At 37.8% G+C, this 24,290-nt stretch overlaps 1 protein-coding gene across 5 annotated transcripts in view; it reads left to right on the forward strand.

The window, feature by feature from the left end:
- The window catches only part of LOC120537442 (H(+)/Cl(-) exchange transporter 5), an 80,180-nt gene that overhangs the window by 41,796 nt on the left and 14,094 nt on the right, over positions 1-24,290 (forward strand). For all 5 annotated transcript variants that reach the window (XM_039766378.1, XM_039766381.1, XM_039766379.1 and 2 more), the window contains 6 exons: positions 773-960; positions 4,524-4,646; positions 6,527-6,733; positions 15,056-15,136; positions 16,899-17,444; positions 18,296-18,482. In XM_039766378.1, the coding sequence (XP_039622312.1) occupies positions 773-960; positions 4,524-4,646; positions 6,527-6,733; positions 15,056-15,136; positions 16,899-17,444; positions 18,296-18,482 (1,332 nt within the window). The remainder of the gene's footprint in view (positions 1-772; positions 961-4,523; positions 4,647-6,526; positions 6,734-15,055; positions 15,137-16,898; positions 17,445-18,295; positions 18,483-24,290) is intronic.

Consider the following 24,290-nt stretch of genomic DNA (forward strand, 5'->3'; position numbering starts at 1 on the left):
GCAGTTGTTCCAAACCCCCTCTCCTGGAGAAAGCAATACACTCTCTTTTTTTTTTGATAGAGAAACATGACCTCAGATTTGGAGGTGCTGGTCCTCATCCCAGTTGTTTCACACTTAGCAGTGAATCTCCCAGGTTTGTGCAGTAGGTCAAAGTCAAATGAGGCAAAGAGCACAGCATCATTTGCATAAAGCAATGATGCCACCCATAGCATCCCAAACTGAGCATGTTCACAAAGAATTTGTCAGATCATTTCTTTTAAATTCAACTGAAATAAACATGAATGTGCTTTCTCTGGCCTATCCAGGTAGGAATGAACCTCTAGTGACCTTCATACTGAAAATATTCCATGTTGTAAATGTCCTACGTATTAGTGAACTCGATAGGAGTTTCTACAAAGAGCCAACCATGACTGGTTTTACAGGTCAGCTTATCACTCATTCAACCATTTTCTGCATCAGCTGCTTTCATCAAAATTGTTTTAACTTGGAGCAAATACTATTAACGTTTCAAACCATTTGATAACACTGGTGTTTAAGACTAGATGCTTCATTTCCTTTTATTTAAAGAAACTAAATTTCATGAATTCTGTACTTTGCACCCCAAGTCAAAATGTGCTGTAGAATAATATTGGTTTGAAAGGCAGTAAATTCTTCAGAATATCTCTCCTATAGAATACTTTTAGTTAAAGTACTATTTTTCATGTACTATTGTTGATGTTATAAATATAGTCTCTTTTGTTGTCTTCCTTTTTTTTCTTCCTCTTTTTCCTAGGCTCCATAGCAGGTTTAATAGATATTTCTGCTCACTGGATGACTGACTTAAAAGAGGGAGTATGTCTTGAAGGTTTTTGGTTTAATCATGAACATTGTTGTTGGAAGTCCACTGAGATCACATTTGAAGAAAGAGATAAGTGTCCACAGTGGAGAAGCTGGGCTGAACTAATTAGTGGGAAAACTGATGTAAGTTGTCTAATTTCAAGATGGTTCAAATATACATTTTCTTTCCATAGCACTCTGTATTCTTTATAGCTATCCGTGTAATTGTTCACACATTCCATGTTTCAGTTTAAATCTTGTTGCACAAACATAAAACATGTTTTACTGAGGATAAAGCATTTGTTTACATCATACATTTAAAATGAACAAACTGGTAGGAGCCTGGTTAGGATCTTGGTTGTGGTGGCAGTGGGGGGGCCTGCATCTGCTAGTTATTAAAAAAAAAAAAAAGAACAAATAGTCAATCATTATAAACCAAACCAGTAATAATTACTGATCTGTATTATAAAAAAAATATTTAAAAGGACGGTAACCTGAGTGCATCAATTAAGGAAGCCAGCTTTGTGACCACTAACCATGTGCATGTGTACATTAGATACACTTGCTATGTTACTCCCCTCTGGCTTCATCAGTAACATTTCTGCTTGCTTTATAGTAAGAGGAAACTTTACTGCAGCTAATAGCTGTTTTTCAGTGTACTCTTCCCAGTGCTGTAGAAATGGATATAGCTTTATAGATTTCAGTACCACCCCTTTCTTCCCATCCCATCCATTAACAGAAACATAGTAATTCAAATGTTAATTTTCAGACAAGGTTTGGGCATTTCATGGAGTTTATAATTCAGTTAAGACAGAATACTTGGCTGCCGAATTTTGCTCCAATTAGTTTCTTACTCCTGTTTGACTCTGGCTTGAAGTTGTAGCAGAATGTTTGTGTTCTGAGTTTTTGTTCAAGGCTGGTGGTATAAATAAAAATCTAACAAATTGTTTGTGTTCTGAATTGAGTCTGGAGACATTTATGTTCCAAGGTTCTACTGTATTTTTGAAAATGTAAAAGACAAAACTTGAGTTTTAATTTATTGTTTATCTTTCATAATACCCATTTATTCCAGTGCTGGGTCAGTGGTGGACAAATTCTGTTACGGCAGCATCATGTACAAGGCAGAAACTGTTGCGTTCTTCGAATACCAGTACCAGTCCTTCATTGTAAAGAAAGTTTTTCACATATCAATCCATGCTGCATAGGAGAACATCATTAAATGCTTTGTTTTTAAAATTGCTTATCTATAACGAGATAAATGAATAGTGTAAGTAGTTAGCACATAGTTACATAAACACCTGCTTTCTCATATTTGTTACTGTATACCATCTTATGACTGTGAACAACCTTTTTACTGATTTGAAGACAACAGAACCTAAAGTTGCAGCCAAACAGTTTAGGTGAGCAGACTGCGATGTCATGGTAAAAATACAAAAGATAAAGCTTGTAAAATCAAGGAACTCCAAAAAACCTCTAAACTAATTAAAAAATCAACATCTTCTATGATATTCTGCTTTTGTTTGTCTCATTTTTTTGCACATTTATATATTGGTAATTATCTTGCAATATGTCATAAATTTTTAAAGGATGTATGCTCTCACAAACACTGAACTTTATTCTTAAACCTGCCGCAAAACATGCTGTAGGTGCCACTTCCCTAATCAGACCAGGGCATTATTTTTCCTTGACCAAGGAAATAAAATTGTATTTTTAACTTGCAGTATTCTTCCTGAACTAACAATAAAATAGCAAGTAGTAATTTCACAGTCCAAGATGTGACAATTCAATTCTGAAAATGATGCACATATATTTTAATACAGATTAATTCTTGGAATTAAACTGTCACACCTAGTACTCTGTACATGTGACACTTCTGACCTTTATGAACCTATTGTTATCAAAAAATAATGAATTCTGGTCCCCTATCAATGACCCATGGTTTGGCTGCCTAAGGCTTTTAATTACTTCACTTTTACAAATAAACAGACATGGCCAGATGTACTTTTTAGACTTTTACAGTGGGCTTCTAATTTAATCTAGCATAGCAGTAAATCACTACTTCTGATTAGTGTTTTTGCATTTGAACCATTTTTGCAACCATGGAAACTCTTTCCTAGCATTGTCAAATAATATTAGTGTTTGTCCCATCAAGACAATTTAGGGGAGTTTATGATAGTTCATCTGTTTTTTGCACCACCATTCTCACTATATTCAGACCACCTCTTTGTAGTCCTAAAGACAGAGTTCCATTTACCTTAACAATGGACAACAAACCAAGAATGAGCTTATAAACAAATTATGGAAGATCACCTCAAATCATAGAAAATCTATGGGTGGGGCTTTGTGAGTTAGGCAGGTTTAGGGAATTTGTTTCCAGATTTCTGGGCCAAAATTAGTATGATGAAATTAATAGAATAAAGCGTATTTGGACAAGCAAATTCACTTTAATATATACACACATTTACAGACCCACTTAATTCAATTTAGAATGGCAGGGTGCCATTAGAATGTACTGTTACTTAAACTGCGAGTGCTGTTGGGATTGGGGAACTGGGGTGAAACCAACAAAAGCATGGGAGAACATGAAAACTCCATTACAAACTGGATCACTCACAGCTTTTGAACCCAGGATGCTGGTTCCTTGTGGCAGCAGTGCTGACCATTGCACCACAGTGATGTTGTTGGATTTGTTATGTTATGTGCGTTACTTAGTATTGATAAAACTCTTTTATGTTACTTCTGTAGTATCCTTAGAAGGATGAACTTTCAGTTTTTAAATGTTAGTGGTAAATATTTACATACGTTATACCATCTTTATCAGACAGTTAGGCATTTCTAGCCTAACATATTTAGCATTTTAAAAAAGGTCAACCTGTGTGTTTAAAATTATTATACAGTAGAAGAGTGTGGAATGAAGCAGATTTTTCATTCAAGTCCATGCCCTCCTGTACCTTAGCTGTGGGACAATTGATTAGGTTTACAATGTCACAGGAAATCCAGGTGCAATGCCCAGCCATTATATGCAGACAAAAATGTGACTTGACTTACAAAAGACACTCAAAGTACACTTTGCTGTTGTCACTGTGTAATGCTGAATAATAAATGATAATCTGGTTTAATGTACACTGATTTTATATGCACACATGACCCGTTAATGTAATAATTGACATGCTGTGCAGGATTTGTGGTTAAATATTGCCAAATGGTTTGAAAAGAAAGAAAGCAAAGGTGTGTCCTTTTTGCTGAGTAAGCAGTGGTTAAGGCAAAGCAGTAGTTCACTAAACAAGGCTCAAAGTGAAGAAGTGCCTCACTGAGCCAAAACTAAAGTTTTAGAAGCACACAGTTCTCTTGATTTTAATTTACAGTGAATATTTTCACTTTATGTTGGCATCACTGGACATTTTGACTTGTATGTCTTTAGAATCTTCTAGAATTGACGGAACTATAGAGCAAACACACATTTACAAATCCTGTGACTTGCATTGGCTGATCTTTCTGTTCAAATGATGTTTGTTGTTGATCAGTAAGGGAAAATATTCCAATTAAATATATTAAGATTCCACATCATAAAGTCCAAAGTAAAGTGTGAATGCTTTTTAATAGCTGCTCTAATCGTAAACTTTAACATTTTTGTTGGTGTGCTGTGTAAAGTATCTTTGTATTGTACATATTTAAGTCATTGTATTGTATCTTTGAATCTCTTGCAGGGTGGTTTGGCCTACTTCCTTAACTATATGATATATATCTTCTGGGCTCTTCTCTTTTCACTTCTGGCAGTATCCCTTGTCCGGTCATTTGCACCATATGCCTGTGGCTCTGGTATCCCAGAGGTAAGTAAGGAGCTTTTATTTATTTTATTTTATTTTTTTTGACTCATTTTGTTCCATAATAATTGCAATAATAATTTTAAAAAAAAACTGTCTATAGCAGCAGATGCAGAACTCTGATGAAATCTCTGACGATGGCTGAGATATGTCCCTCATTAGACACATTCCTGATGAAGTACATAGTGGGTATTGAGAGATCTTAAGCATCCAACAATAAGGTGGAAAATTATAAGGAAAAGGACGAACACAAATTTAAAAGGCAGTTTTCTGTCTAGTTAATTCATCCCTCCACTGTGTAAATCCACAAAATCGATGTTTTGAGGCCACAGGCAGCAAGAGCCATTCCCAGTCACATGGGGTAAAGGCAGAATCCAAACCTTTGACAAAAGTGCCAGCTCATCAGAGGACATGCACATTCACTCTCACTCATACCAGGCCATTTTAGAATGGGCACATCTTTGAGATTTGAGCAATACCTTTTCTCAACTGCTAGTTGCTACTGTGTCATGGATGTAGCATTTTGGGTTTGAATCCTGAGTCCTGTCATTATGTAAGGGGGTATCCTGGAGAAAAACCCATGGAGACATGGAGGGAATTGCAAAAACTGCACATAGTTGGAGTCTGGGTCAGAATTTGGAACCCATCTCCTGGAAATGTGAGGTTGTAGTACTAACAGCGGTGCCATCATACTACCATGACTTGTGAGAATGTTATTTTATATTCAGAGCAGATTTCAAAAGTGTCAGAAAAAAGTGGTTTGACATTTAGGAGAGTAATGTTGTGTTGGTTTGTAGTAATGCTTAAATAAAATTGTGTCATTTTCAGGATTAGGTGAATATTGTCTAATAATTGCTGTTAAAAGAATTAACTTAAAAATGCCGCCTGGCAATGCAAGACTTGTTTAGGGGAGTGATTCATCATTTGGAAATGTTTTCTTATGCATACCATTTCTTTAATTTGTTTCATTTTACTTAATAATCTGTTTTAAAAGATAAATTAAACATTCAGTTAGTTTTATAGCAGCCTTCTAGTTTTAGTGTAACTAAGTGCCATTCTGGTCACAAAGTGATTTCCTTGTATACCACACTTACACATGTACTCCTGCTCTCTCAAACTGGGACATCTGCATGTTTGAAGTAAAGACACGGGCACCCTTGGAGAACATACAGTTTCCATACCGAGGGTGACTTAACCAGAAGTCGGAGTCAGCTTACTGCAGTTATGAAGGAGTGCTAACTGCTCAGTTGTCTTGCTGTCCAGATTTATTGTGTGACATTTATAAAATAGTTTAATTTTCTGAAAGTGTGTATTATTCTGTTAAGTCCCTTCTGTTTTTAGTGTTCCTTTTTTTTTACCTATTGTTAAATAAAGTGCCCTGTGGCAATTCCGTTATTTGATTGATAGATAGATAGATAGATAGATAAATGTACTGGATACAGTATGCCAAGATAAAATTTAAACATTATTTGGCACCATATACTACAAGTGCCCAGCAGGTTCCTGCTGCACAGTACTTTGGAATTCATTTCTAGACTATGGTGCTCTCTGACTGGAATCCTCATGCATCTTGTCACATTTTACATTAATTTTCTCTGATGTTCAGTTCTTTCTGCAGACCATAGAAGTGCTTTTGGTGGCTCTAAAGTAACCAAATGTGAAGGAGTATAGGTGTGTGGCATGCATCAGTCTGCTTTTTTGCCTATAGTTTATTTTTATCTTGTTGCCAACATGACTCCCCAAACACTGAACAATAAAAGATGCAACATGTTACTTCTGCCTAATGTGTATACAAAGATGTAGAGAGTATTAAACAGCAACATAATAACATGTTACTAGACTGTGTTTTAATTTTCCCTTTGTATCTTTGTCCTCTTACTTCACAGATTAAGACCATATTGGGTGGCTTCATCATCCGGGGCTACTTAGGAAAGTGGACCCTACTGATTAAGACGGTTACTTTAGTTCTTGCTGTGTCTTCAGGATTAAGCCTGGGAAAAGAAGGGCCATTGGTGCATGTAGCGTGTTGCTGTGGAAACATTCTATGTCATTTCTTCACAAAGTACAGAAAGAATGAAGCTAAACGAAGAGAGGTGAGTTTTATAGAGTCAATCAGGGCTACTAGTACTTGGGTCATACATCTGCTTTTGTTTTCAATATCATTCTTTCAACTCTTCATTTTTTTGGTTATTTATGAAAGCAATCATCTGAACAGCATTCTCCGTTTGCCTGCTTACTGCTGGATCAAATAGTAGGTAATTCCCCTACCCCATCACAAAAAAGAAAAAGAAACAGGTCTGTGTCCTTAGTTGCCTTCTCAGTCATGAGTGTGTGACTAGTTTGCTGACAATACTATGATACTGCCTTGGTCAGCCTGATCACTCAGGCTAGGGAGTCGGCCTATAGAAAGGAGGTGAAATCTTTGTGGTGCCATGAGAACAGCTTCACTATAAATGTTAGCAAAACGAGTAAGCTAATTGCATCAAGAAACAGAGTGGGGAAAACCTGGCATTTATTTCAGTGTGGGTGTGGAACAGAGGGGTGAGCCATTTTCATATTTTTGGACAATCTTATCCTGAACAGTCTAAGTTGGCCCACACAGCTGAAATTATGAAGGCTTGTCTGTACCTCTGCTTCAGTAGGTGTTTAGAAGTATTTTGCATTTATTATAATTGCAAATGAGGAAGGATGTACCTGATTCTGGTATGACAATTATTCTGAAAGTGTAACTTTAGAGGTGGCAAAGACAGTGCCTTCTATTGTTAGAAAAATAATTAGCCACTTTAAAAAAAAAAAAAATAAATGCTCAATCCTTTGTCTCAGATGGGTTGGAAACATTATCAAGTACAACAGTCACTTGGATTGTATGCTTTTCCATGTGCTCTTTAACATGTGGTACAGAAGTATAACAGCCATTACCTATAATTTAAGGCAGACTTTGTCCTTAAATGCTGTTTTAAATGACATCTCATTATATCTGTATTAGCCAGTCCTAAAAAGTTAATGTTAATGTCACATACGTACTTGCTTTTATAGATAAAATGTTAATCACTTGTTGTTAAATAAATAATGGCAGATTCACTTAACCCCTGTGAGCTAACATGTAGTGGAACTCTCTCAGGTTTATCTGCAATGTCACAGCAGAAAGAATTAGATAGGAAAACAGAGTTTTAGACTGGTTAGATTGGTTGCTTGCAAATAAAAAGACACCAAGATATGCAGTTTTCTGACCATATGCTGTGTTTGTATGTATGTATGTGATGATGTAAAGGAACTTGACCAAATATGCAAGCCTTAAACAGAAACCTCATAAACAGGGAGTTTTCCTTTCTTGTTTGTATTATTATTTTTTCTCTTTAATTTGTTTTGTACTGTTTTTACTTTAAATTTCTCTCAAACCTTTAAAATGCATATACTTGTACTGTGGAGTTTTTTTCCATACGTGTCTTACTCAAAGCCTGAACCTTTCTATGAAGCTCAAGGTGCAGAATTTTAGAAATGCAACTACAAAATCTGCCTTTGTTCCATGTTCACTGTTGAAATGTCATTGATATTTGTATAATTGTAAGTTGGTTAATTGTCCATTTTATATTTTACATGCTATCGTTAATTCATCACTATTTATTTGTTGACTCCTGTGCTTGTCTTGTGAGGAATTAATGCAGGCAACACCTTCCTTGTTTATAACCGTAGGTTCAGTTAAAATGTTCTGTGAGTAATGAACGTTCTTAATGCAGTCCTATCAGTGCAACCTCTGAACAGATATCTCTACACATGTATTTGATTGGTTTGCACCAAGTGCTGCTCTTTATAACACAAGAGCACTGAGATCACAACACTGCTTAAACTAGCAATTTATTAAATGATTATTTTTACTTGTGTACCATTCACTGATTAGAAGGTCAGTGTCCGTTTTAAAACGTTTCATTTTGGCTTAGTGACAGCGTGTTTATACTAATAAAAGAATCTTCAGGAAAAATTGAGTGAGAAATGAAAACAATAAAGGTGTGGATTAAGACATAAGAAACGGTAGTTGGAAAAAATGTCCGAGCAATGCAGAGTCAGATGAAACACAATGAGAAAGATATTAGATGAGTAGTGATGTCATAAAAAACAAAGTGAAGTTTAGTAAGTAGTTGGATCCATGTGCAGTGCTTCCTGACAACAAATCAGTGTTGTCATGATACCAAAATTTCAAACTTTGATATGATGCCAAGGAAAGTATTGAAATTCAATACCATTTTTGATACTTGACAGAGTACAGGGGTCCTCGGGTTACGACATCTCGACATGCAACGTTTCGAGTTTACAACACTCACTCCCATAAAAACTTAAAAAAAAAAAAAAAAATTGACATGCGAATGTTTCGGCTTACACCGTTAGCGTTGTACTTGGGCACACTAGTTTGGTTGCTCGCAGCAGAAGAATACGCAGTAACATGGTGTGTGAGTGAGGGAGTTAGTGAATTAATTTGGTTGCGCACGGTGGAAGTGTTTTGTTTGTGTTGCTTTGTTTGGCAACTTTGTGGCCCTTTTCATGGCTCCTAAACGAATGTCAGAGTCTTCAGATGGTAGTGCTTTGAAGAAGAGTAAAGCCGTCACGATTGAAGTGAAATTAGACATTGTAATGAGATCAGAAGGAATAAAAGGTAAGGAATTTTTTTTACTCATTTTTTGTCATTTTTTTCTGTTACTACAGTACAGTATATTTAGGTCCTTTTCCTTTTTCTTTGGCTTAGTTGTGTTTTTATATTCTAGATTATGATTTTGCAAATGTGTTAGGATAGGTAAGTGACTTAGGCTAGAGTGTGTTTCGATTTACACCAAAATTCGGGTTACATCACTGTTATAGGAACGGAACTGTGTCGTAACCCGAGGACCCCTGTATAGTGTAACTCAAAAATATTTTTATTGCAAAATAAAAACTTTACAACCTTTTGTAATTCCTGCTGAGGTAGAAAATATACGCACCAAATAGACTTTTAAATAAAATGAACAGTAATGTACAACAGTTTATTGAACAGTAAATAACTTTGAACAATAAATAACTAAATTAACAATAGTGCAATTCTTATGAAATACAGCAACTAAAAAACCACAAATCAATAGCACACTTTAATGATATGCATTACAAAAGCAAACAGTGCAAATTACAAACTGTGATGCTTCCAGATTTTTTTGCAAAGAAGACTAGCGTTTCAACATGCTCATCTAGAGCTGTGCCCTTTTTGGGCTACAAATGCTCTGAAGCATAGCTCGAAGCGGCAATGTACAAACCTCTTTCTTGTAAACTGTTCAAGATTTTTTTTCCTTGTTTGTTTTCCACCATGCCGGTGGATTTTCTTCTGCACTTATTTATGGCATCTTCTCATAAACTGTGAACTCATTTGTGAGATGCAGTTTCAGATGAGGTAGTTTGTGTAGTGAGACTGCCGACTTTGGCTCTTCTTTTCCCACGTATGTTTTACGGTCCTTTCAGATCAGTTTTGCTTTTCTTTGATTGTTGTGTGGTGTTTGAAGAGGGTGTTGGATGCATTTGGACTTCCGCTTGAACAAATGATCACTGTCATTTACCATATGCTTGACTTCCTTTTTTAAAACAGAAAAACTGTCTTTAAACCCTGGGTCAAGAAATGTTGACGTGTTAAGAACCAGCTGCAGACAATGGTCCTTATTTTTTTGTCTTATGTCATTTTTTTTGTATTTTCATCAAGTTGCTCTCAAGATGCTTTCACCCTGATCAAAATCTTCCACGTTAGTGATAGAACAGAGGAGAGGGTTGGTGTGTTTCACACCACTGAGGGCATTAATGAAAGAGCTTAATGGACTTAAAATCTCTTTTAAGGCCTCTTTTGGCATGAGGTGCCTTCTTTTTCTGTTGTCTGCTTGAACTGAACAGGCAGCTTGTTGCATATCAATCAATCAATCAATCAATCAATCAACATTTATTTATATAGCACATATTCATACAAAAAAATGTAGCTCAAAGTGCTTTACAAAATGAATAGAGAAATAGAAGACACAATAAAAAATAAACATAAGTCAACATTAATTAACATAGAATAAGAGTAAGGTCCGATGGCCAGGGTGGACAGAAAAAACAAAAAATTCCAAAGGCTGGAGAAAAAAATAAAATCTGTAGGGGTTCCAGACCAAGAGACCGCCCAGTCCCCTCTGGGCAATCTACCTAACATAAGTCAAACAGTCCTCTTTGTATTTAGGGTTTTCATGGAAGGACCTGATGATGATGGTCACGTAGACTTCTGGCTTTCAGTCCATCAATGTTGGTGCATCATGATGCTTTGGGTAGGTGGTGGTGGCGCAGGCCGCCACCACAAAGAAACTGGAAAAAGAAACAGAAGAGAGAGTAGGGGTCAGTATGGATTTTAGAGCCACTGTGAATAGTTATTATGAAGAATTGAACATACAGAGTATCAGTATTAAGTTAAAGTGAAGTTATAAAAAGGCCATGTTAAAGTAATGTGTTCTCAGCAGTGTTTTAAAGTGCTCTACTGTACTAGCCTGGCGAATTCCTATTGGCAGGCTATTCCAGATTTTAGGTGCATAACAGCAGAAGGCCGCCTCACCACTTCTTTTAAGTTTAGCTTTTGGAATTATAAGGAGGCACTCATTTGAAGATCTAAGGTTACGATTTGGAATATAATGTGTCAGGCATTCCGATATATAAGATGGAGCGAGATTATTTAAGGCTTTATAAACCATAAGCAGTATTTTAAAGTCAATCCTGAATGACACAGGCAACCAGTGTAGTGACATCAAAACTGGAGAAATGCGTTCGGATTTTCTTTTCCCAGTTAGGATTCTAGCAGCTGCATTCTGCACTCGTTGCAAATGATTTATTTTGATATATTTTTTATTTTGATTAATCCCAGTGGGTGTGCACTATGAATTAAGGTCGCTGTCAAAAATAACTTGTAATAATTTAAATCAAATTTACATTTCACACGTGTCAATCATTCTTGTGCTTTTGAAAATTGCGAGTACATGAATACATTGGTCATACTGACTGGCAACGTTGGCACACTGTAATATGATGAATGGGATTTGTGTGATTATTTTATTGACAAGAAGAAAAGAAAAGTGCTTTCTGCTTCCTGGGATAGGCTCCTGCTTCTCTGTCACTCTGCCTCTGCTCAGGATAAAGTGGGTTTAGAAAATGGATAGATGAATGGGTAAATATGCAGATAAAATTAAAATAAATAAAACTATTATGAAATGAGATACTAATAAACAAAAATGAAATGAAAGTATTAATAATTAAATGGGTTATGAAATATGCCTTATTACCTTATGTCAGTCAGTCATTTTCAAACCCATTTAGTCCTGAACAGTACCATGGGGGCCTGCCGGAGCCTATCCCAGCCTGCATAGGGAGCCAGTCCATCACCAGGCGAACACACACACGGTCCAGTTTAGTACCGCCAATGCACCTAACCTGCATGTCTTTGGAATGGAAAGGAAATTACCACAGACACAGGGAGAACATGCAAACTCCTATATTTAAGGTTATTATGTATTTACTGTCTTGATTTATTTTGCTTATTTTTGTCCTAAATATTCCTCCATTATAAAGGCAGAGCATTCTCCACACTTGGTTGTTAATCTGACTCCGTGCTTCCACAGCAAAATCGTGAGCATCAAACTAACTAACTTAAAAGCAGTGCTTCAGAAGTTTACATTGTACAAAGCCTCCTATCTTTTACATCTGTTTTGTAGTTTTGTTTTTGTATTCATATTCTCTCTTAGTGGTACAGGGGTGGGGGAAATATAATTCTGTACTTCCCAACCCCAAATCTGTGACCAAGTGTGCCGAAATCTGAAGGGTGGGAGCCTTCCACGACATCTCGCTTTTCTATACTCGTATAACAAACATCTGGACACTCTGTTAAGATGTTTTGTAAGGTTTAAAACGTACTGCTTGGAGGGCGGTGTTCATTTCCTGCTCTCACTTTTTGTTATTTTCACACTCTCACGTTTTATTGTTAATTGCTTGTTGACATTGTTTAATTTTATTGTTTTGGTTTTATTTTGTTTTTGACCTTCAGAGCCATTGTAAGAGGGCTAAGTGTGAAGTATGATCGCTGTCAAAAATAACTCCATCTTTGTGGCACATGCGTAGTAACAAAAATCGATTGTTTCTTCTTCAATAGAGAATGCCTTGTGCGACCAATAATGCATTTTTGACAGTTGTTCATGCTTGAGAATTGTATCATAATTTTCTGAAATGAGTGTAACTTTCAGAAGCGCAAGTGTAATTAACACGTGTGAGATGTAAATTTGACTTAAATTTATATGAGTCATTTTTGACAGTGATCTCACTCCATATGGCTGGCTCATCATGAGTTGGTTTGTGTTTGGGTATCTGTAAGTCCTTTTGTTTCATTTTCAACTGTCTGCATGTTTTTGGAGATCTATTTAAAGCAGACAGAGATTTTCTTATCCCTGAAATGGCTGCAGACACCCTTGTGAACTGCAAGGTGCAAATTGTGCCAAAAGCAGTGCATCCATAAAAAGATCTTCTTGAAATGCTGTTTTTGTTTGATGAGGCGTTGTCCGTTGTGATCCCAACCATTTTTGTCATATCCAGCTGCCATGCATCCTGAATAACCTCCACTAAGCTTTCACCTGTGTGCTCCGAGTTAAGCCCAACACAGCCCAAACTCCAGCTTTGCACTGTCCAGGACTGTAATAAACTGGAGAGTTGTTGCCATGTATGTTGAGGCAGACCCGGTGGTCTACAGATCAGCTGTGGTTGAAAAGTGAGTCTTCTGTGTAAGACTATTAATAATTTTAGTTTTTATTTCCTCATAAAGTGCAGGGATTTCAGAGAATATGAAATTTTCTAAAGGAAGACCATATATGTTGTTGAGTTGTTGCACATGCTGCTGAAATCCAGGTTTTTCAGCAGTATATGCAGGTACTTGGTCCCTGCATATGTATTCTGCAACTGCCTTGTTTAATCTCTTAATAATATAGGCTCTGATTATGAAGAACTTTTCTCCTCTCCTTTCTGATAATAGGACATACCATTTAGTTGTGTTATGTTTGCAACAAGTTTATTTTAAGAAAATTAGTTACCTAAAAAAAAAAGAGCAAAGAATATTAAATAACATATAGCCTTTGTAATCACGTTCAAAACTATTAAATATCTAAAACTCTCTTAAAATATTAGAGAATATAAATTATTACATAGCATTGTATTTTATCTCTTTGAGGGATTTTTTTTTTCTGTTTTAGCCCAAGGCTGAATATTTATTTATTTATTTATTTATTTATTTTTACGTCTCTCGCTGCATGATGTGGCTGCTATCGGTGCCTGTTCACCGGGCTGTGTTCATGCAGCATGCCGTCTGAATGGCCAGGTTCACTGAAAAGAAAACTGAAAGATTTTTAACAATTGCACTACTCCAGACGTTTACAATGCCAGTCTACACAACATCAGAAGGCTGTGTGGAACTGAATGCAACTGGCAAGTAAAAATAATTGCAGATTGTTGTTTAATCTGAGAAATGATTAACAAACAATATGTAAAAAATGCACGTCCTATCTTTACTTCAAAAGCAACAGGCACATACATATATTTCTATTTCCTTAATTAAAAATATAGCAACTACCTCATGAAACTCTCCGTACTGCGTTGCCTGCCGGTCTTTTAAATATTTGGCTAAATTGATAGTTTTCCAACCTTGGTCTGTATTGTGCAGTAGAACAACTTGCTTACAGGTTTGCATGAATCTTTGGGTTTACCATCTTCATTTGGCACAAAGCCAAAGTGTTTCATGACACTGTTGCACTCTTTGTTAATTAAATGTGACAGAGAAACGTTTGACACCACTGAGGTGGCCATTGTCGTAACAACGTGTGGAACAGAGAGTGCATAGAGAGTGAGGTTTGTAAAATCAATATCGAGAAAAATGAATATTACAGCTGTTTTTTATATAATGGAATCAATACCATCAATACTTTCATTGTTTTTGACAACACTACAAGAAATGAAGAAGATCAAATCAAGTAAGAAAGAGAAGAAGGATTCTTTGTAGCATGTGAGAGGTGAGAAAGAATTCAAGTAAGGTGATGATGTGACTTAATGAAGAATTGAGAAATAGCAATGTAAAATAGACAATGCATATTTGAAATGAACAAGACAAAGTGCTGTTTTATCTGAAAAATTCACCAGAAATGCTCCCGAGTAGGATTTATACTGATTTTAGAATCATTTATTTAGATATTAGGATTTTATAATTTCTTCAATTTTATTACCAATCATTCATTCATCCTTTTCATTTATGTACATTTTTTTATAGTTTCTCTTTTATTTGTTTGGGAAAATCCTGAGGGAAGCAAAAGGTGAAAAGGCTGCCCTCTTAAGTTTTTTTTTTTTTTGTTACTTTCTAGGTGTTATCAGCAGCCGCGGCAGCAGGAGTCTCTGTTGCTTTTGGTGCTCCAATTGGTGGTGTTCTGTTCAGCCTTGAAGAAGTAAGTCCAATTTCATAAAAAAAAACCTGCCTAGATACTATCTAATGTCCCATAAAACTACAAATTGGGTTTAATCAGAGTAACAAAAAAAGTAAGTAGATGTAAGTAGCAGGGAGTATGTTGCTCAATTGAAGTCATCACTAAGATTTGCCTCTCTTGAAATATGAGGCTTAAAACAGGTATTCCATTTCAAGCCAGCCAGTTTTCCAAAAAACAGTGAAATCCAAGAGCAGTCTTAACTGGGAACAAGCCATCCATCCATCCATGGCCTACGCAAGTGCATTGTGAGTTAGGAAGGTGCATATTCTGTAATTGCAGCTACCTGACATTGTATGCTTTAAATATTGCTCACACCTGATTTAAACTTTATACTATTTTTTAAGATACATTTGGATTAGGAAAAAATGAAAGGAATAGCAGAAACCTAATGATAAAGTATCACCCATACTGGGATGGGGCCTAATCCCGGGGGGGGGTTAAAAACTATAGAGATTTTAGTTCAGTCCATAAGGAAGTTGCATAATTGGCATTGTCTTTCGTTATAAGTATATAAACCCTTGCCCTGAAAACAGAGTATCTACCTGGTAAATCAGGCTGGTTGGCTTTGCAAATGTTTAGGGCTGTATTGTGTGTTGCACTCAAAACTACCACCAGAGGGCAGTGCATTCTGCTTACCTTGATCAGGTTGTAACCACACATAATCAGATCATGATAGCTTCAGGACACTTCTGCTGCGGAATGACCACCTTGACAGCTCATTTACTAGTCGTGTAAAAAGTTGACTTAGTTTATCAGATGTGACTTGGTTATAAAGAGACTTAGTAGTTAGCCCAGTGTATGCTGGCACACATTGCTGCAGGGTAATTAATGTTTGTAAAATGAATAGCAGGGCATGTGCAGCTTCACAGAACTCAGCCTCTGTGTCGCTCTAACACATTGCCATAATATGTGCATCACCAGCCAATGGGGATTTTTTTTATCTAGTAGAAATAGCCTCAGTGTCAAGTTCCTTTCTTAACTGATACATTTTTCTTTTTAGATTTATTTTGGAATAATCTCTTACTCATTTCCTATAGCATGGTAATGCTTGCACCTTTCAAATGTAATAAGTGTTTATTTAATGGGCAATAGTTAGAAGTTAAGCCAAAATGACACCTTTTATTGGCTAACTACAATAAAGAATAGCGGCTAGGGAGAGAAAATGAAAAGCTTGAATGAGATTTAACTCGCACATCTTTCTTGACTTTAAATTGTATGTATTGCTTTGGGCAACCTATAAAAACATGAGATTTAAACCTTTTCTTCTGCCATTACTACAAACAACATGAGGTTAATAACAAAAAAAATCATATTTGGGTGGAATGTTCTCTTTAATAAATCAGTTAATATGTTTTGTCTAGTCAGTGCTTTACCTATCAGAAACCTACACTAGGATCTTTACATAATTAATGATTAAAGTGCCAAAAATGCATTGAATGTGCAAACATTTGATGATAATAAGAATCCTAAGAAATTATTTGGACAAGGTCTAGCATTTTAGCCTATCCTTTAGTCTTTTTCTTTTCAGGGAAGGTTTCTGCCTTAACTGTACTGTTGCTGGTATGCAGCACACTTCTGTGAGAAAATCTGCTTATTCTGAATTGTGCATTTTCCTGTCATTTGTCCATATCAAATATAGCGACAAAAAAAATTCTTTGCCCTTGACATGTTAATGTAAATATGATTTCTGTTTTTTCCATTTCCTTTTGCATTTGAATTTCAGGTGAGCTATTATTTCCCACTGAAGACACTCTGGAGATCCTTCTTTGCGGCCCTTGTGGCAGCATTCACTCTACGCTCCATCAACCCATTTGGAAACAGCCGGCTTGTACTGTTTTATGTTGAGTTCCACAGTCCTTGGCACCTCCTTGAACTTATTCCATTCATTCTTCTTGGCATATTTGGTGGGCTTTGGGGAGCATTCTTCATTAGAGCCAACATTAAGTGGTGCCATCGCAGAAAGACTACCAAGCTGGGCCATTATCCGGTGCTGGAAGTGCTTGTTATCACAGCCATCACCGCTGTCATTGCCTTCCCCAATGAATACACACGTACAAGCACCAGCGAGCTCATTTCAGAACTGTTCAATGACTGCAGTTTGTTAGACTCTTCAAAGCTTTGTGATTATGTCACTGAATTGAACAGCACAAAACCAGCCGATGACCTCCCTGATCGTGCTGCTGGGAAGAACCTGTACCAAGCCATATGGCAGCTCACGCTTGCTCTGATTTTCAAGATTTTTATCACTGTCTTTACCTTTGGTATGAAGGTAATGTTCCTTTTAATTGAAATATTTCATTTCTCTGCACAATTCTAACATCCAGTTTCCTTGCCCCGTTTTATTGTCATATTGGCATTTACAGTATTTTCATTTTTTTGGTGAAATTAGTTGCCAACACCTAACTCTAAGGATAATAAAGTAATCTCTCTTTCAATCTTCTATCTGCATTTTCTGTGATGAAATTGAAGTGTCATATTAATTTTATCAGGATGCTGCAGTCATCTGTAATTGTTTCCTTTAACTGACGTGTAGTGTAACAAGGAATCAGGCATGTCGGATGAGTTCCACAGGGAAGAGCAGTCATAGAAAGGAAAGTCTCTGCGAGATGCATGCTGAAGACTAGAAAGTGAATGTCTGTCCTGAAGTACCGTTGACTAATAAACAGTGCAAGTTGCCCTCAATATATTGTGTATATATGGTGATGTAAGTGATCATTTGAAGAGGAACAGTGCATTCCAACAGTGAGGCATGCTTCTTTATTGTCATCAATACCAACCTTTCCTACTGGCAGTCACCTATAGCAAGTAGTCTGTGCATTTAACCCTGCTTAAATGCAGCACTACTCCCATGACACACCTTAAATTGCCATTTTGAGACATGCTACTTTAGTAATGTCGTTTTCTGACTAGATGCTTATTCCAACTCTATAAAATAAACACGACATATTATGATTTTTGTCTTATTACACACTTACAGCATGTCACATGATTCCATTGTTCGTCCACCTTGTTGTTGACAAGAGATACAGAATATAAGGGTCAGGTGGTACAGTGTTAAAATTATATATAAATCTGATCTAAATGATTTGGCTCATGATCTAGTTTAACATTTCTCCACAGGTTCCATCTGGTCTCTTCATCCCCAGCATGGCAGTAGGTGCAATTGCAGGAAGACTTCTTGGAATTGGTATGGAGCAACTGGCCTTTTACCACCATGACTGGGTCATCTTTAAAGGCTGGTGTGGCCCAGGGGCAGACTGTATCACTCCAGGCTTGTATGCAATGGTGGGTGCAGCTGCTTGTTTAGGTAAGTCTCGCCATGTGTCAAATACTTTTTTTTTTTTTTCCCCAATATCACAGTGAAGCTTTATTTAATGAAAAACTTATCAGTTAAAATCATTCAAAAGTATAGAAAGTTAAAGTTTTGCTTCCTACATAGTGCTGTAATGGTTTTCTTGGGTGCTCTTAGGTCGTCTTCTTCTTTCAGCCGCTCCCATTAGGGGTCGCCACAGCAGATCATCTTCTTCCATATCTTTCTGTCCTCTGCATCTTGTTCTGTTAAACCCATCACCTGCATGTCCTCTCTTACCCCATCCATAAACCTTTGCTTAGGCCTCCATCTTTCCTCTTCCCTGGCAGCACTATCCTTACCATCCTTCTCCCAATATACCCAACATCTCTCCTCTGCACATGTCCAAACCAATGCAATCTCGCCTCTCTGACTTTGTCTCCCAACCATCCAACTTGAGCTGACCCTCTACTGTTCTCATTTCTAATCCTGTCCATCTTCGTCACACCCAGTGCAAATCTTAGCATCTTTAACTCTGCCATCTCCAGCTCTGTCTCCTGCTTTCTGGTCAGTGCCACCATCTCCAACCCATATAACATAGCTGGTCTCACTACCATCCTGTAGACCTTCCCTTTCACTCTTGCTGATACCTGTCTGTCACAAATTACTCCTGACACTCTTCTCCACCCTGCCCGCACTCTTTTTTTCACCTTCATTCCTCTCCTCTCTAGAGCATATCGCCACCTCTCCAGGTTCTCCTAAACCTGCTCCCTACTATCGCTACAGATCACAATGTCATCAGCAAACATCATAGTCCACGGGGACTCCTGTCTAATCTTGTCCTATCCATCACCATTGCAAATAAGAAAGGGCTCAGAGCCGATCCCTGATGTAATCCCACCTCCAACTTGAATGCATCCATCACTCCTAATGCAGACCTCACCACTGTCACACTTCCCTCATACATTTACTGTACAACTGTTATGTACTTCTCTGTCACTCCCAACTTCCTCATGCAATACCACAGCTCCTCTCGAGGCACCCTGTTATATGCTTTCTCCAGGTCCACAAAGACGCAATGCAACTCCTTCTGGCCTTCTCTAAACTTCTCTATCAACATCCTCAGAGCAAACTGCATCTGTGGTGCTCTTTCTTGGAATGAAACCATACTGCTGATCACTAATCATCACCTCATTTCTTAACCTAGCTTCCACTACTCTTTCCCATAATGTCATGCTGTGGCTCATCAATTTTATCCCCCTGTAATTACTGCAGTCCTGCATATCCCCCTTATTCTTAAATATCGGCACCTGTACACTACTTCTCCACTCCTCAGGCATCCTCTCACTTTCCAAGATTCCATTAAACAATCTTGTTAAAAACGCCACTGCCGTCTCTCCTAAACACCTCCATGCTTCCACAAGTATGTCATCTGGACCAACGGCCTTTCTATTTTTCGTCCTTTTCATAGCTGTCCTTGCTTCCAACTTGCTAATCTGTTGCACTTCCTGATGATCTCCACATCATCCAACCGTCTCTCTCTCTCTCTCTCGTTCTCTTCCTTCATCAGCCTCTCAAAGTACTCTTTCCATCTGCTCAACACACTCTCCTCACTTGTGAGTATGTCCCCATCTTTATCCTTTATCACCCTAACCTGCTGCACATCTTTCCCAGCCCGGTCCCTCTGTTTAGCCAGTTGGTACAGGTCCTTTTCTCCCTCCTTAGTGTCCAACCTCTCGTAAAACTCATCATACGCCTTTTCTTTAGCCTTCGCCACCTCTCTCTTCACCTTGTGCCTTATCTCCTTGTACTCTTGTCTACTTTCTGCATTTCTCTGACTATCCCACTTCTTCTTTACCATCCTTTTCCTCTGTATACTCTCCTGTATTTCCTCATTCCACCACCAGGTTTCATTTTCCTCCTTCCTCGTTCCAGATGTCACACCAAGCACCCTTTTTGCTGTCCCCCTTACTACATCTGCTGTTGTTTCCCAGCTGTCTGGTAACTCTTCACTGCCGTCCAGTGCCTGTCTCCCCTCCTCCCTAAACTCAACCTTGCAGTCTTCCTTTTTCAACTTCCACCATTTGATCCTTGATTCAGCCCTCACTCTCTTCCTCTTCTTGATCTCCAACGTCATCCTACAGACCACCATCCTATGCTGCTTAACTAAACTTTCCCCTTCACCACTTTGCAGTCTTCACTCTCCTTCAGATCAGCTCTTCTGCATAGGATGTAATCTACCTGTGTGCGTCTTCCTCCACTCTTGTACATATCCCTATGTTCCTCCCTCTTTTTGGCAAAATCCACTATCCTCTGACCTTCTTCAGTCCTCTCCTTGTCATCATACCTACCCATCACTTCCTCGTCTCCACTGTTCCCTTCATCAACATGACCATTGAAATCCACTCCAATCACCACTTTCTGTCCCTTGGGTACACTGTTCATCACTTCATCTAACTCACTCCAAAAACCTTTTTGCTCACCCATTGCACACCCAACGTGTGGTGCATATGCACTAACATTTATCATCACACCTCCAATTTCCAGCTTCATAATCATTACTCTGTCTGACACCCTTTTCACCTCCAATACACTCTTGACATACTGTTCCTTCAGAATAACCCCTACTCCATTTCTCCTACCATCCACACCATGATAGAACAATTTGAATCCACCTCCGATCCACCTGGGCTTTCTCCACTTCCATTTAGTCTCTTGCACACACAATATATCAGCCTTCCTTGTCTCCTTCATATCTCCTAACTCTCTCCCCTTACCAGTCATACTGCCAACATTCAAAGTTCCTACCCTTAGTTCCACTCTCTTTACTTTCCTCCTCTCCTCCTGCCTCCGGACACATCTCCCCCCTCTTCTTCTTCAGCCAGCAGTAGCCCAATTTCTGCCAGCACCCTGTTGGCTAACAGTACTGGTGGTGGTCGTTGTTAACCCAGGGCTCGATCGATCTGGTATGGAAATTTGTATTGTTGTTCACATATTGATTTGGCAAAATTTTACACCGGATGCCCTTCCTGACGTAACCATCCCCATTTATCCAGGCTTGGGACCGGCACAGAGAAACACACTGGTTTGTGCATTCCCTGTGGCTTGGGTGCTCTTAGGTAATAGTATTTTATTATTAGGCTATTCCCTTTGGCTTGAAATATAAAAGAAAATGAATGGTCACCTGCCAGAAATAGGGGGGAATAGACCCCAATAGTTTTAAATCCATATGATCCACTGTTTTACTAGACAAGAACTACTGCCACTCTACTGAATGGTCAGTACAGATGTAGCAAAAAAAGGTGGTAACTAAGGAAGTAAAAATATTTTGTCAGTGAAGCAAAATGTAGCCACTTTCCCTTTTTCTCACCGGTTCAATCTTTGTACACTGAATAATGTACCCTGATGATGAGTGCTTACTTGTCAGTCTAATTTAAACAGTGTTATCAGTGTCTTGCATTTAAAGTAATAAAAAAGGGCACTGCTGTTAGGATTTAAATAAACCACAGGTCCATTTTTCACCCTACATAGACTACTACTTGTTCTGCAATATTGAATTCAAAGCAGGAATCAAACCATATCCAGCTAATTTAATGCAGAAATATTATTAGAGGAAATTGTATCTGTAATTTGTAAAACTATCAAAAGTAAGAACATTAAAGTCTAAAAGTTTAAAGTTGTTGCAAGCTCCCTGTTGTATTTTTTTTCCCCAAATTATATAGTATTCATCAGATTGAATGGTGGTCACGTCTACTCATCTTATACTAACAAGCAGCTAAATTATAAAAAGTAATTCATACCCCAATATACTATAATATATGGTTAGTTACTGCCATGACACTGCGTGGGTCTTCAAGTTGTGGTGACTGAGCTCATTGCTTATGCTTTTGCTCTAATCCTTAATTCTCAAATATTGCTTCATTTCAAACCATTATACTTCCATTAATGTTTAAGCCTTCATGTGACCTTTTTTGTGGACATAGACTGATAAAATGGATTGGCTGACCGCAGTTTGTGAAGAAACCGAAACCTATGGGTTTTCTTGGGTTTGTAGTTGTGCAATGTTTTTATAATGGGTAGTATTTACAGCCAATAAGTGTGTCCAAGCAAATAGCTTCTTCCATTCATTTATTAGTTTCTTACAGATTGTTGACACTAATGTTGTGTCAATCATGTCCTGCTTTTATGTTTAAAAAAAAATAAAAAGTATCATTTTACTGTAAAATTATAGTCCAAATAATGGCTACCAATCCTGCTTTGTAGCTCAAGGAGAGACCATTGTCAGCCCATTCACCGTGTGAAGTTTGCTCCTTCTTCTTGTGTGTTTTTTGTGTTGGATTAATTTGCAGTTCTAAAACTTCATTTTGAGATTTTGTGTGTGTCCACATGCCTGGTTATGCCCTCTGATTAACTGGTGCCCAGTCCAAGTTTAATTATTGCATTGAGCATGTAGCTGCCAGGATAGGCTTAGCTCTGCCTCTCCATGTGCATTTGAGTTTCTACCAAGTACCCTTGATTCTTCCCACAGTCGAAATACATGTTGATTAGATGTATTTGTAATGCTAAATGGACGGTGATGTGTGTTTTGTGTGTGTTTTCAACCTGCAATTGATTGGCACCCTGACCAGGGATTGTTCTTGCCTTATGCCCTGTGATTGCTGAGAGGGGATCCAGCTTTCCTGCAAGCCAGCCCTGGAGAAGCGGGTGATGAAAATGGATAGATTTTTTAATCTAAATTTATAAAAACTAACCAAATAATGGTTTATCATATATTTAAATATAAAGCTTAATGTGTGTTTGTCCTGTATACATATCCAAACTATTGAACTGGACCATATTTTGCACATAATCCCCATTTGTACAGGTGGAGAACGTGAAATATAGTCTACAATTTACCTGGTGTCCCCCACTCCTGGTAGCACCAGGTACTTCTGCTAGGTTTTACATAAATACTTCTAGTTTTGTTCTTCTCATTTGAACTTTGATTTAGATGGTAAAATGCTTTGTCCCCAGTCAGAACAATGCATGTTTGGTGTGACCAGAAGGGGGCACTCAGTCTTTCAAAACACCAGTTCCTTAACCTACTTGGCGTTAATCCCAGGTGTTACTCGGGTTCGGAATTCTGTGTAACTATAGTTACAGACTCAGGGTGACCTGTAATTGGCCTCTTTACAGTGTTAAATCAAAGTAAATGTCCAGACAGTACTGCACTGCCATCTAGTGCATAAAATAGTATGCTGCAAACAATTATGAATATATTTCTATGCGTTTTGCCTCTGTAAGGAAACACATAAATATTCATGAGCCTTCGGCCCAAACAGTGGTGTATAAACAAGAAGTCAGCTTTAGAATCAACTGAAACTGACACAAGTTGAATCATACAATAGTGACGAAAATGTGAATTGGTAATCGCATGTTGACACGGATAGTGAAAATGATGCATACTGTTGTGATATGCCTGGTAAATAAAGGCTGACTGTGATCAAGTAAAAAGACAAGAAACATGTTAGCCCCCTAAGCACTGTTCACAAAGCGGCAAGTGTCGTTCATGTCAGGAGAAATGTGGAAGTCGCTAAGCCTTTTACTGTGGTAGCCTGAAATAACACAAGGGGCACATCAGTTGTGCGGATCAGACACCGTCATTCAACCCTCTCATTCTCGAGCAACAGAAAAAAAAATTTATGGAAAAGTGTACAAAGAAGCACACTTGGATTGTCCTGATTGCAACATCAGGCAGTGTGGTGTTGACTGTTTCAAGATACTTTCACACTAAGGATGTGTACTAAATCTGCATCAGTACAGCTGTGGACACTACACATACAGTAC

The sequence above is a fragment of the Polypterus senegalus genome, chromosome 10 (assembly GCF_016835505.1).
Source record: "Polypterus senegalus isolate Bchr_013 chromosome 10, ASM1683550v1, whole genome shotgun sequence".
Lineage (NCBI taxonomy): Eukaryota > Metazoa > Chordata > Cladistia > Polypteriformes > Polypteridae > Polypterus > Polypterus senegalus.